Source organism: Falco cherrug, chromosome 9 (assembly GCF_023634085.1).
Source record: "Falco cherrug isolate bFalChe1 chromosome 9, bFalChe1.pri, whole genome shotgun sequence".
Classification (NCBI taxonomy): Eukaryota; Metazoa; Chordata; class Aves; order Falconiformes; family Falconidae; genus Falco; species Falco cherrug.
The window spans coordinates 53,485,401-53,500,883 of NC_073705.1; the positions used below are offsets into that span (position 1 = coordinate 53,485,401).

The 15,483-nt window shown below is 44.7% G+C and overlaps 1 protein-coding gene across 1 annotated transcript in view; it reads right to left on the minus strand.

The window, feature by feature from the left end:
- Positions 1-3,922, minus strand: part of CTBP2 (C-terminal binding protein 2) — a 47,248-nt gene extending 43,326 nt beyond the window's left edge. The window contains 2 exon segments of the mRNA XM_005439232.3: positions 1,906-2,944; positions 2,946-3,922. Coding sequence (XP_005439289.2) covers positions 1,906-2,944; positions 2,946-3,602 — 1,696 coding nt within the window. The 5' untranslated portion in view covers positions 3,603-3,922.
- Positions 3,923-15,483: the final 11,561 nt, after the last annotated feature.

Below are 15,483 nucleotides of genomic sequence, written 5' to 3' on the forward strand. Positions count from 1 at the left end.
TTTACAGGTCCTACTTCAGCTAAACCTTTCAGGGACTTCAATGAGAAGATAATCTTTCTGTGATTATGGCCAAACCCTCTCGTTGCTTAGCAACACATAATTAAGGAATATGTTTTCAGATCCGCTTTGCAAGCTGGCCATTATCAGATGAAATTACTGGAGCAACAAATGTCATCCCCATGCAAATGAGCTGGTCGTAGGCAAAAAAAAAAAAAAAAAAAAGGGTTCAGGGGTTCAGTAGAGAGAAAGAACTCAGCAGCACAGAAACACTGCCGGCTTCCTCTTGTTGCGTACCAGTAATTCTTTTAAAGGGAAGGGATAATATCTAGATTTTTAGAGAATAGGGTTTGCAGTTTATATATGAGATGTGGAAGAAGGGGTCCGTTCCTTGTGGTGGAGGAGGTCTCTCCCAATGCATGTGCTCTGGTGGTCCCTTGCCCCAGGGCTTTCCCTGCATCAGTACCGACTGCCTCAGTCAGACGTACTGCAAATAAATGAACATATTTGTGTTCCTCGCATTATGCCAGTTTGTCTTTTTTTCAGGCTTTGGGCAATTGTTTATTTAAAAATACTGCCTGGATGTACTGCTTTTGTGTCTGATCCATGTCAACACAGAATGTGTTGCCTAATATTTAAGCATTTTTTAGAAATCAATACATTACACCAGCTACATAAAGGACGCACAAGCCTGAAAGAAACAGCATCTACTTCCTAGCTGTGTAATTATGGTAAACTGGGGAAAGGGGTGTGCCAAGCGTCTACATTTTGACAACTTTATCATTTCCACTCACAAAATCGTTCTTTATTTAGATTCCTGTGGAACGGCATCACCAGTTTGGCACTGTCTCTATGCCTATAAATGGTATCCTTTTATTTAAGCTTTGTGCGTGCATGCTGGTACGGCGCATTGTTTGAGACTTGTGTGCATGGGAGTTCAGCTGAACTGCACAGGGAGCAAATTCCCTGCTCAAAGAGTCACTACCAGGAAAAACATTTCAAGGGATTTCTTTCAACATTTTTCAAGCAAGTCAAGCCACAAATGAATGGATTTGCCAAATTTCCTCGTACTTAGCAGTGTGGGTTTTGGGTTAGCTTCTGTCAGGCTCAGAGCGTTATCATCAATGTACATCTCCAAAGCGGAGGAGCGGAGCCTGCTCAGCTTATCCAGCTTTACATCTCAGCAGCCCAGGGTCTGAGCGCTTCTAGAAGGGGAAGGGAGGGAAGACTGGGAGCCACCATTCATTTTTATTGTTCTAGTGCTTAATGACAGGCTTTTAGTTTTAAGCACAGACCTATTACTTTAACAGCTATATCACTTCACTTACAGGCATCTCTAGAAGGAAATCAAGGGTTTTATTTTGTATGCCTGATAAAACAGCAAATTAATAATACGAAGAAAAGACTAAGGTAATGGCCAAAGGTAAGTCGATTCTCGAATAACACCATTAGCTATCTGATGAATTTAGTCAAAACAATGCTAACCATTTCCTTGGAGGAACACATTTGCGCCTGATAACAGCGGTAAAAAGTCAATCTGCAGCAAACCCTGTAGTCCTAATTGCTCAGCCAGCGCAGTATCTAATCTCCTGTTCTCTACAAACAACAGGAATGGCAAGATTAACCCTGGAAGCATTATCCGAGATACTGCTCACTTTTAACTGAAGTTGGCTAAACAAGTAAAATATTTGGAATTTAACTGTAGAGCGAGAAACAGCATCTTTAACTCTGTGCAGCCGGCATGGCCCTGCAAAGAAATCCCCTTCACCTCCTTTTCTACATAGAAAATAGTCTAATCTTTACGCATGAAACTCTGTATTATTTGACTGTGTTTTTTTGAGGGGGTAAAGGAAGCAACAACAAGGTGGTTCTAAACTACCCTATGGGCTAAGACCCTTTGGAAATTACTTGGTTCAGGCGATGCCATGGTGGAGACGATGACAGGGGGCCCCGTGCGCCTGCTGAGCTTCGGGTACGGGGAGAGCTGGGCAGGGAAAGCAGGTCCGGTGGGTGCCAGGCTGCTGTCCCCCGGCGCTGCCGGCCGACGGAGGAGCTGTGGGCTACCGTGCGGGCTGGGCGCTGGTGACGCTGCTGCTGTCCGCTCCCTCTTCATCAGCTCCATGGGCACGGTGTAGGTGGTGGGGTAAGCCGTTTTAGGGCTGGCGTGAGGGTTGGCCGTGGTCATGGGCACGCTGGCTGGAGCAGAGTAGGCAGAGGCCGGACGCGGGTGCACGTTGCAAGGCAAGGGGGTGCTGTATCCAGAACTGGGGAGGAAGTGCGGCCCCTGAGGAGCCCCCGCGGAGGCAGGGTAGGTGGTGGTCTCCAGCAAGTGCTGGGTCGGGGCGCTAGATGGCCGGCGGTGTATCTCCCCCACTCTTGGGGAGAGTGGTTGCAACGGAGGCGGGGGCTGCGGGGCACCAGGGCCATCCACAGCAGGCCCCGAGGTGAGGGGTGCCCCATAGTCTCCCGGCAGCTCACTGCGGTGGCTGAAGCTGTTGGAGCGGGTCCTGAGGCGCAGGGCCCCGCTCCTCCGCTCCTGCCTCTGCAGCTGCATTTCTGTCTTGTAGTTGTGGGCGATACGGGAGAGCACGCGGGCTTGCCCCAGGTTTGGAGCCACAGACTTGATGTCGTTCTCCTCCATCATGGCCAGCAGGTTCGGGGAGTCAAAGCCCTGCTGCAGCAGGGCGGCAAAGGTGCTCTCTGAGACGCCCTCCGCACGCAGCAGCGCCACGAACTCGGGGTCGAAGCTTCTCTTCCCCTCCGTCCCGGGGAAGGCGGGAGGAACTGGCGGGTGGGAAGGCGTCGCCACTGCTGCCTCGTAGCTGTCGTAGGGGCCCTTGGCACCAGCACTCTCCCTGCCCTGCCCGTAGCTGCTGCCGGCACTGCTGGTGGGGTCCACCACCAGGCAGGTGGGGACAGCCTGCCTGCCCGCCCCTGGCTCGGGGGGGCCGCTCTGCCCCGTCACCGTAGGCCTGCCTGCCAGGGAAGGCAGGCGGCTCCGCCGCGTACCGTGGGCCAGAGGGCTCCGCGCCATACCAGGCTGGGGGGACATCTCTGCCACGCATCCGCTGCCCGTCCAGGGCCAGCTTGGTGTCCCTGTAGAGGCGGGCGGCCTCCGGTGGGGCGGGCGGGCGCCCCGAGGCCTGGTCCCAGGACAGCCGGCTGCCGGGCGCCCCGTAGCTCGCCAGTGGCCTGCTCACCGCCTGGTCGCGGTAGCTGCGGGGGTCCTTGGGCGACCTAGCCGACAGGGACGGGTCGCTGTAGTAATCCTGGGGTGGCAGGGAGCCCCGGCCTGCCATGGCTGCCTGCCGGTCGCAGTAGGTGAAGTCAGGGACAGAGCCTTTCCTGAGGGGCCCTGGGGCGAAGGTGGCATCCTGGTATGGGTACGCCTCTTGCTTCAGCTCCGCGCCGCCCTGCAAGATGATATTGTTCGCTCGAGGCGGCTCATACCAGCCGCCCTCGCTGCCGTAGGTCAGGGAGCTCCGCCGGCCTGGCAGCCTTTGGTACTCAAAGGCGTTCTCGCTCTCCCAGTTGCCTTCGTACCAGCCGGCAGCGTCCCAGCTCTGCGAGCGGCCGATGTTGGGGTGCTTGCTGGGGATGGGCATCGCTGCAAGGCCACTTGCTCCCGCCGAAACGGAGAAGAGGAGGTGCCTTCCTTCTCAGCACTTCTCCAGCGCTCATCAAAACCAGACCGCGCTCGCCTGAGCCCCCCTGGGACTTCAGAAACCACTGACCGGCGGTTTTGCCTTTCAAAGTGTTGCCTGAATTATTAATTCTTCGCAACCTTAGTAGGCAAAACATGCAGAAGCTGCTGCCACCCGCTCTCGCTCCAGGTCGGTGGAGGGAGAGACCCTTCCTGCGCCGTGCAGCCGCAGAAGAGGGCGGCTGCACTCAGCCCAGATGCTTTATCCTCTGCCGCTGGGGACGGCGTGCACATGGACAACTGGCCGAGCAGTGTGTGGGGATTAGGAGCTAAATAAAACCACTAAAGCCCTTGCTCCATGTGACATCATTTTAGCCCGATGAAATCTCCCGTACCGACCCAGCCAGCAACCTCAATGCAATTTCTCCCGGGGGAATGATATTTTTTTTTTTTACCCATGTTGGTTTTTAAACACACTTTTCAGTTGTCTCCTTCCTTGCACACCCAGGGCTCCAGTCTGTACCAGCACCCACCAGGAACTGGCAGTGAGATAACAAAACATGCACGTATCCGCTCATCCCCACACACGTGCATGTAAAAATAAAAAAGAAAGCTTCAGTGTCAGCTCAATCTTAATCCACTCTGATGAAATGCTAATCCACTGCACACAGCTAAGGACAAATTAAATGGCAGCAAGCAGGCAGGCCTAAAAAAAGGCCAATGCAAGATACTCAAGAATACAAGAGCGATTAGAAATTAGTTAAGTATCTGTTCAATACTTTATGAATATTGTAATTTGGTTTGGAAATTACATTTTTTGTTGTAGTTTCAAATTAGCCGTACTAACTAGGCTCCAAAAGGATCCTTTACATTATTATCATAATACGCAAATCCTTTCACCATCCCAGGACAGAAAATTGTGGAGGTGTAATCTGGAATGTGTAATTTTAAGATGCTAGCAGAGGTCACAGAGAAAGAGGGGAGGATCAAAGGATCTAAAGCCTGGTCTTACAAACCAAAAAGGAACGGGAGACTTCTGCCTATTATCTTCGTCTTCCTATGGCAAAATGACATGTTTATGAGATGGGAAAACACTTCGAAACATCAGACAAAACTCAGTTTGTATCTAGCAGTATTTCAATATTCACATGGATGAAGCTTTTTTTTTTTTTTTACACTTCAAGTAGGCAAAAGAATTTAAACAGAATCAGGCCAAAGAAACCTGTTATTTGGGAATGTAATAAAAAATTCTGTATATAGCCACTGTTTTCAGAGGAGATATTAAAATGGCTCCCCAAAACATGCATCTAAATTATCACATGCTGCTCATGCTCAAGTATTCCTTTTCAAAAGAATAGGTCAACCGTTACTTATTTTGCTAACCACTGCTAGTGAAACATTTTCCATTTTTAATTAAAAAAAAAATCAGACATAAATGATTTTGCCTTTCTCTGCTGTGATCACAAATTTCTTCACTTCACACACGCCCCTTCCAGGACAGACCCAGTAAAAGGAGTAACAGTCACCTTCCCTGGTCTGTCTGCAAGACAGCTTGCACATTTTTCCTGGCTAATCCACAATAAATGTTTAGTGCACTAGCCATCACATGATAGACCATTGTGCTATTATGATAGCTAAATCACTAATACAGTCTAATGCTTATACTTGCCTATCATACTAATACCTCTGGGCTATATTTCTGACCCAAATACTGACAGGATCTTTGAGTAATCCCTAAATTTCTTTATTGCAGTAAATATTATAAATCCTCTTCAAACATTCACTCCTCCGATTCCATCCCCAAGAACCACAGTCTTTAAAATTATCTTGGATATTATACAGACATGCAAAACATGGTCCCCAAAAGATTATTTATGCAATTCTCAGAGAATATCTGATTGGCATTATATTGAATTAACTAACAAACTTAAGACACATTGGAAAATTTCTTCTTTTGTAAGAGTCAAAATGGGAAGACACATTTGTGGCTTATAAATAAAGCAGAGAACATTTTAACAAACAAAAACATTTTATTACAACAACATTTTGCTAAAGAATAAAATGTATTCCCAACTGGATACAGTGAGATCTGTGCCATTTGTTTGTTCTGAAGAAGCAGAAGAAAGCTACCAAAAATGTATTAAAAAATAAAAAAATAAAAAATTCTGGTCTATAGATCAAGGGCATCCTCCAGCATTGTGTTCAGAGAAATCATTAATGAACATAGCCACCATGTTAAGCCCTGGTCTGCAATGGAAAAAAACACACCACAGAGAAACTCAATTTCAAAAATGCTGATCTTGAACAATTGCAAGGGAAGTCAGAAGGCAGCTTTGAGCGTTTACTACCTCTGAAAGAAACAAAAGCTTTAATAAGCCCTTGGGCAGCATGATGGACACACAAAAGAAACCTCACCCAAACCAACAGATCTGGAACTGGTGGCCATGCCTTGCCCAGCTCCAGCACACACATGGGTGACAGCAGGACCAGACAACCCACCTCCGAACTCCCTTCAAGCCCAAGTGCAGGGGCAGCCGCACGCCTGGGCTCCAAAAACACCCATGTGCCACCGCACCAGCCTGCAGCCTCGCAGCCCTTGGGCAGAAGGATGTGTTCTTCTCACACCTGCGTCGCAAGAGCCAGGAAACTTTAACTTCAGACCTGCCGCTGGCAACACTCATGCATATGGATAATTCATCCCATATGAACTGACCTCAATGGAACAAATTAACTGTTCCTGTGCTCCAAGCCAAGCAGAGGTAAACACTTGCAGGCCCAGGGGCTGTAGGACTTGTACTTTTCCCTTCAGCCATGGGGCAGATGTCCGCTCTGGAGGGCTCTGCTGGCCCCTCTTCTTGCTGACCAAGACCTGCCAAACACGCCATGGCCAGCAGGAAAGATGGGCCCAGGAGTCTCCCATGCCACCACAGCAGCAAAGGAAACGTGACATCCCCGGTGAATCAAGACTGACTAAGAAATTATCAGAATGAAATATTTATGGCTGGGAAGTAAGGGTCTTTTATTTTTCTTTTTTTGGCACTCTTAAAAGCAATGCCTATGCAAATTCCTGTAGCTGTCGGTGTTTCTAAGTTCAGGCCCAGGCACCAATGGCCAAGAGAGGACGTGGAGGCATGGGGCACAACCCAACACAACTGATCTCCTCTGCGCTTCTTGGGAGTGGAGGAGGCACCAGCACCTGCATTCCTGACATGAGGGGGAGACGAAGGACTGCAGGACAGGCGGAAAATTTATCCTCCCTTTATCTTTTAATTCTGGAGGTATTTGGGAGGAAAAAACCACACACAAAAGAAAAAAAAAAAAGCTGATCAAGAGATTAAACGCTCTGGTATTTCAGATCATGTGAAAAATGCAGTTTTGACTTAATAACCTGAGTTTCAGTTTAGTGTTGATCTAATAGATGGTAAACTTTGCTATGATACAATGACTACAGAAGTCTGCTCTGAAAAAAAGGTAATGACAGAGTAGAAGAAAGGTGGGCCTGTCGTTTAGACACTGCATTCAAAACCAGATGAATGAAATCTGAGTCTGGAGACCACTTGCAGTGGATATGAAACAAGTATCTTAGCCAGTGCCAGAAAGTGCCCTCTTCTTCCCATGAGGAGTGTCTGTTCTACACATAAAACCTACTGTAAGAAATCAAGATGCTAAACCTGCAACACAACTGTGTAAACATTTTTTGGTGTCTGTAGCACTGACTCAGGAGAGGCTGGATGTGAAATTTCATTGACATTGATGCAAAACTTTCATTACTAATTTTGAAAGCAAGTTGCTGGAAAAATTACTCTGTGCAGCAAAATAGTTTGATTTTAGTTTTGCTTTTTTATTACTGTAAAACACTCTTCAATTACAAATTTAAATGTTGTTTCTATTAGAAAAAAAAATGTCGTAAAATGTTGATGTCTTCTCCCAAATCATTTCCTTCTGGGAGAGTGGAACTGAAACAATGCAGTGAATATGCTAAATGTCATTACTGGCAAAAACTGTAAGGTGCATCAGTATTGGAATGGCTATTTCTCTTTCAAAGGAAAGGATTCCTACCCCTGGTAGTACAAAATCCTCTAGAGAACAAACGTGTCTCATGTTAATGTAGAGAGCAGGTACCAGGACACTCAGCCTTTATACTTTGCTATGTCACTGTCAGCAAGTAAATTGCTTAATTTCTTACTTGCAGATTCCTCTTCCATCAAGAGGTATATAATAATATACACCTATCACATTCAGACAGTGTTAAGATTAATCAGTGTTTGTCAGATGTTTTCAAGTGACAAGGTACAAAGCTACTGGTGGGATAAATGCTTCTGGCCTCACTGCCTGGGCTCTCAAGGACCACATGTGATTGTGCCTAATGACCCTCAAAGCTCGGGAATCCTGTACTGAACAACGTCCTCCTACATTCAGCTTGCAGGATACCGGGGAAGCATAAACAAGCTGGTGCTAAACTATACCACAGTATACCATGGATGCTTTGGAGAAGAAAACGAATAGCATGAACCGTGAATAATGCACACACACACATGCATATGCACCAAAAAAAAAAAAAAAAAAAAAAGATTGGGAGAAGAAAAGCACAAAGGAAATGTTCCAAATCCTTGGAAATTACTGCATTTGCTAAAATTTGGCTCTGCAAAAATTTCTCTCACAGTGGCAATAAGCACTCTGCCTAGATGGACTTTCTAACAGTCTCCTGAAATTAGAGGAGTACAAAGAGAAAATTAGCAGGATTGTGCTGGAATCATTTTCAATAATCAAAGGAACAGAACAGCATCTGAAAGCACTCAGCGCTTGAAGCCATGCCACATGCTTTTACCAATTTCCAAACCAAAAGCATAGATGCTTTGTAACTTCAACAAAACACTCTCAAATACCAACTTGGTGTGTTACAACAAAACACTCTTAAGATCAGCCGATTATTAAACAATCATTGCCTCATGTAACTCTGTATTTTGATGACTTTAAAGCAAAATACAAAAGCTTATGTCCATTTGTAACTCAACCCCTCTGGCACTGGGGTAGAAATATGCCATAACCATTGGCTCTACATGCGTGACAAGCTACAGGAATGCACTAGCACACACTGCCTCTAAATGTTGTGCACAAACCGGAATCTGTAACTGGGTTCAATTGCCATTCCCACTGGCTACACACAAATGGACCTGTGCATATGGAAAATAAAACCTCAGTATTGTACTCAAACAAATGTGGAGGCACAGCAAAGGAGTCTGCTTCCCATGCCAAATAAAGCAGACGTTTACTCTCAAAACTGGTGATACACTATTGCAGCGCCATCCTGAGTAATCCCCCAAGAATCCCCTGAAACCCTACACATCAACATGACGAGAGAGGATGCGAAGCCTCTTCCACTCACACCAGCTGGCATCGTGCTGAGAAGGCACACAGGAGCATTTTACACAAGGAAACTACAGTGACCTGTGGACCTGACCACGTGCCGCTCTGCTGCTTTTTTGTTCCTATGTCTGCTCGGAAGGAGTTTGGTGTAGAAGACAGGCTCCTTCCCATCCTCCCAGCCAGCCAGCACTGCGTCTCAAATCACTGCCACATGCCAACGACTCTCTGGCTGGAAACATTTCACCCATCTTTCATTGAAGGGTACCCTACCTCCAATTAGCTTGTATTTATTGCAGAATAAGGTACGTGCAGAAGCACCCTGACGAGCAAGTGGTAACTTACCACCTCATGTGACCCTGCTCCTCTGGCAAAGCCTTGGTGATTTGCTATCCAGGATGAAAATCAAATTGCAGGTAACAAATGCAGGAAGCTAGCAATCATCTAAAATACACTCATAGTTAAAAACAAGAAGCCCAGCTGTAAAACACACTTTGAGCCATTGGAATGAGCCCTACAAGCTCTCAAAACTTCAATCAGAAACAATTTTGCCTTCGAGTACGGGGGAACTCTAATAAGAGTTAGCAGAAACAGCATTGTCACATTCCTGAATCAACAAAGGGATAATAAAAATATCAGATGTATCCCTACACCACAAAACTACACACTTTCAAGGACTACAAAATAAAAATCAATCTGGATGCTGAATGACAGTCTAAAAGCCAGTAGACAAGGTTCATTGGGCACATCCCTCAGCTATTCGCAAAGATCTAATCTACGAACGCTCTTAAAAAATAATCCCCTAGAAATCACATCAAGCACCGTGTCTCCAAAACTGGGTATTAGACTTTGAGGTCAAATCTCATCATTTTTAATAAGAATTCAGGATCAAGATTTAAATAGCACATGTAATGAAAAGCATAGGAATTATATCTGTCCCAGAAAGCAGTAGAGAAAACCATTGTTAAATGAATATATATTGTAATTCTGAACTCTGCCATGCATGTCTGGGCTTTGCATAAAAAATAATTAATGACTAGATTGTAACATGGTCCTGAGGAGATAAACAGGCTGGGGTTCAGGGTGTCTCTCTGCCTTACTTGGCCTGATGATACCAAGAGCTTGAAACGCATATTTCCCTTGCAGATAAAAACCAGAATGAAAATCAAAACCAAACTGAACCAAATCAGGAGGCAATACTACGTCAGCTAAAAAACACTTATGGATTGCTTTTTTAAGATTGGTATTATGTATTATTGTATTGCAATAATCAAAGTGTCAAATGTGGAGGGACCGCATCTGCAGGTATGTCTTACTGTGGTCCCCCACCTTCCCCGGGGATGGTTATGGGGGACAGCTGCTCCCCGATGGGGCTGACCCCGATGCCAGTACTGCACCCCTTGCTTCGGTTCATTTGCTGATTCAATCAAATACCTGTTATCATCAGCAGGCAGCAACATTGCTTCCTCTCAAAAACAGATGTCAGTCTGTAAGTATGGGCTATTTTGTGAACTGAAGCTGTTTATTAGTAAGTTTTGAGGTGCTAGATGGCAGCAGAGAGTGTTTTGTTTTAAAAAAACTAAAAAGACAATCTACAAAAAAGACAAAACAGATTAATAGTGTTAAGCTAATGGGCTACATAAAAGTGTCAGTAAGAAATGATCAATGCCATTTAATTTTAAGGCACCAAAAATGCACAACCATCTCTAGGAAACTTGCTCTTTGAAGAAAGCTCTCAGATATAAAAGACATAATGAAAACCTTCACTGTTTTGGCACTTCGATCCATTACATCTGTTTGTGGATAACAAAAAATATAAAAAAAAAGTTGCATAGTGTGTTTCTCTGCAGCTTTATTTTAGTATAGCCAGATGTCCTACTCCTGTCAAAATATTTGCTAGTAAATATTCAATAGAATCCGAATCAAACCTGAAAGTCTGGTCCAGACCCAAATGTCATTAGTCCTTGAAAGATTCTAACTTAGGAGTTAGATACCAGTTTTATTCTGGTATTTTGAGGGAAAATCCATCCTGTTCTCATCTGTCCCTGAAGACTGATCACTTCCCATCATGTACTTGGAAGAGGTAAAGCAACCAACTTCCAGCCCCTGGATGCTGGAGGCAGCTTTTGCAGCACTGCCAAACTCTGGAGCTCGGGAATAGGGCTGCCCCAGGGCCACTGCTCCAACAGCCCCTTAACGTGGCTTCTCATTGCATATTCTGGGGATATTATCACTTTTCTGAGTAATCTTTAAATGCAGGGGAAGTTTTAGCATAAGAGGAAAAAAAAACCAGATATGATGACAACATGTTAATCCCTAAACCAGTTAATTTAAATGGGAAATGTGGTGAGGATGAAAATTAAGTTGATGGTATTGAAGTCATCATCTGTAATTGTTTCTTAATTAATGACATGAAGTTATAAAGTATGTTACATGGAACCTCCTTGTCTTAAGGCTGGGGAAAATGGAAAAATGCAGGGCAGAATTAAGAGTTGGACACGTATTAAGTTACCATAAATGTGGACTTAAACACAAGAAGAACACAACAGAGGTATTTCCTCCTATGTCTGTGCATACAGCTCAGGGAAAGGGGAGCTCTCCTTCTTGCAATAGCTTGAGTCATGTATCTACTACAAAAAAGTTGCACACCAAATTAATAAAATTTTTGCCTCTAACCTTATCTGAATGTGTCTTACTCGTTACCGGATGCCCTGGGGGATTTTGCCAGGCTGGGTTCATATCTGGCTCAAGTTCTACATCTTGTCATGCATATCCCCCTATGGCGTGTCACAGGAGATAGACTGCATGTAAGTGAATGTATAGAAAAAAAAAATCTACACAGAACTGGAAGACTACTTGAACAGCCTATGCCTCCATGCTATATGGACAACAGCACACCTGCAGATAGAAGCTACACAGTACCCCTGTCACAAAGCAGACGTCCACTTACAAATATAGAGTTCTTGATTCAGCACAGTAAAAGAGTTGGAAAATCATAGAATATGGTCAATAAGCTTGAATAATGTCTGTGAACCCAAGGAGGTTACTTCAACTTTCTTCATCCACAGCATTCTGTCCAGTTTTAAAAAAATCTTAAACTTTTAACAAAACCTATTAATGGCAAGTAATTCCCAAACCTGCTATGACTCTGTCAGTGAAAAAGTAATTAAGAGCACTGCTGGGTGGCATACTTTTCATTGCCCACACTGGTAAAACCAGTTATAATTCAGCTTTTGTATTAATTCGAACCGACTTTTTGAAACCTCTGTAAAGGCCAAAGAACTTCATATGGACTCTTGAAAGAGAAAAACATCAGAAGCAGCCAGACAAATCTTCAGTTAGCATAAATCAGCACAGGCTGCAACGGCAGAGGATCTGACAAGCTAACATTGCTTTTTCTCTGGGCAAAATGTGGTAAGCAACCCTTCCCTAAAAGCCTGATAGTTTATGTGCTTTGAGGTGGAAACTTTTTTTTTCCTAAAAAAGCATAAAAAGCTTTATTGGGGAAGGGGGGGTGGGATCCCTGTACTGTGTTTTATATTCACAGAACAAAGAACTTCAAGTCTGCTAGGAAAAAAAAAAGGTCTATATTTATTCTAAATAAGTCACTTTTACTCAGGACAAGCAGTTTCTTCCACACTTGATATCATCTTTAACTCATTGTTTCTCATCAAATGACTAGTGGTGATAAGAATTTCCTGAGATAATAAAATTCTATTTCTAAGCAGTAAAAATAAGTATTATCAGATGATACTTGGCATGCAAATTTGCAAGAATGGAAGAAAATTCCTCCACCCAAATATCAAACGTACTGATTTTGGCCACTGCTACGCTAAACAAAGGAGCAAGAATTGGAGGCAGCCACTTTCCAGAGTTGCCCAGTCACACGTGAGACCCTCACACATGCGATGTGCCTGGAAGAGTGATGCTGAGCATTGAAACAAATAATTTTCTGGCATTACATGTACCACAATGTCTTTAAACTGATTATTTCCTACACAATACTATGTTAACAAAACACTAAGGCCTGGAAACCAACAGGATGCCAGAATTCAGGTTGCTTGTACAACTTTCATTCTGACTGTCTTGTAGTTTTTAAGTACATTTTCCCATCTGCTTCTACGAGCAAGGTTCCTCTATTTTTTAGCGCAAATGGACTGTAGTTGTTGAAAGAGAACTTATGCCGCATTCTGCTGTTAGTGGTATGTGAGCCCAGACCTCAAGGACACACTGTTCAAATACTGCTGAAAAGTCAGAACCATTACAATTCTTCAGGGGCACTTTTATTGAGGGTTGGTTGTGGGTTTTTTTAACTATAAGGAAATTCACCTCAAGCAATAATTGACAGTGTGAATATTAAGTCCACTTTTATGGATGAGAAACCGAAATAAACAGCAGGCAAAACCCAGCCCTGCCACAGATCCAGGTTTGAATTTACCAGAGTACTTAGCATTACATAGTATATTTATTCCAATATTACTGGATATGGTTTGCATTGACTTCCATCACAGGTGAAAATGTGGAATACTGAATTTCTTCTGTCCACCCTTGAAACGACTTAACCAGCCTCACACAGCCACAGCTGAGGTTATTTTGTTAATGATGAAACCATCCTTTCCTTCTCCAAATTCCCTCTTCCATTTCATAGACCCCTCCTCACCTTTGCAAAAAAACGAGCCAGCTTTAGACTCCCACCAGTGCTACCACACCTCTCCCACCACCTCAAGTCCCTGTTTTGCTCACATTGTGCTCCACAGAAACCCTCCAGGCCGCCTGCAAGAAACCTGGACTGCTAACCCCACAGAAAAACTCCCCAGATTTTGTTGTTGGGTTGTTTATGGATGGTTCAGCAACTGCAGCTGGGAGAGCTTCCCCAACTCAGTAATTCAGCCCAATGACCAGACACGGGCGCGGATACGCAGCACTAGGGCCACCTCGTCTCCCAACTGCTGCAGGATGCATGGATTTTGCTCTGTGCAGCAGCTGCTGACGTCAGCTCCTTTTCAGATCGTATGTACTTTATTTTAACCATCAGGTGCTCTATGCTGTGTGCAATTCAGAGCAGATACCCTCCTTAATGAGGGCTTGGTCCAAATCCAGCAAACAGCAGGCACCACCGCAAACAAACAGATAACGAGCAATCAACTGAACTGGCTGCTGGAGGAACAAAGGCATCTCCTAGTTCATCTTGAGTTTCCTGCTTCAGCCTGAAAATGCAAGTATATCACTCAAGGGCTTCTGTTCCTTTTCCTTTGAATGGCCACAAAATCAGTGGGGAAAGATGAGAACAGAGAGAAAACAACCATCGCCACTGGCCCGTGTATCACAGGAAGGTGTTGATTCAAGGTTTTCAAGACAAACTATTGCATCAAAGGACTCAGACCTATCCAAGAGGCATCAGTACCCACGATGGTGCCCCACACCCACTGATAAACAAGGGTATGGGGAGGTCCAACACCACACATAGATATTATAGGGACCAGAAGGGAAATACTTGAGTAATTCCTACAGGAACTATAAATTATGGGTAGCACCAGAGAAGCCTCATCTGAAGATGACACTAGGGTGCCACTCAGAATATTAATCAGTAAGTCAAAAGCCAAAAGACTCATGCATTAAGCACTGAAAAGTATTATGTGACTGTGCTGGCATTTATCAGCCATTAGACATATCACAGGACCTGAAAGAAAACAAAGAATATGAGCGGCTTGTTTGGCAGTGCAAACTGTTCTGCTATTTTGCAAAGTACAGAGCTTTGGTGGCACAAACTGACGCATAAGACATGATTTCCCACTGGATAATGACAAATCCTGAAGCAAAAACTCAATCAGAAGATGTCTGGGCTCACTTGGCCTTGCAATTATTTTTTCTCTTTGCTTCTTGTTCATCTCAGCGCTGCCACTTTTGGGGCGTGTGTTGAAAGCTTAACTGACTCATAAATGTCAGCGCAAACTTTAACCTATAAAGCCAGGCATTAAAATTTCATGGCACTGGTGCTGAAGGCAGCAGGCTAGCACAGTTGCAATGGTATGGAGCAGAGGCAGCAGTTGGGATCATCAGAGAGGAATTCAGAGGTGTTAAGAAACCTGTGTTTTACACACAGACAAGACACTGCCATCCTGTACCCTAGATGTGCCACCACTCCTGCCCTGTCCCCATTAAGTTTCTGCATTTTGTGAGGAAAAGACAACACAACCTTGCGCACTGCCATAGCGCCTTCTCCTCTGGCTTCCGAGACAGACTGTTCCCAAAGACACTGCCAGCAACTGCACAGCTACTCCTCACTCCTTGTCTAGACCCAGTATCACTTAATATTTGTTTAAACCATATTCACAGAAGCACAGGATAAAGAATGGCTGAGCAAGCAGCAGGCAGGGCAGCAGAAGTGATACTTCATTGCCTTGCACAGGAATGCCTTGTGTGAGCACTGGAGTCCCACAGGAGTGATGGATGCCATGTGCCAGGAGTACCATGGTCTT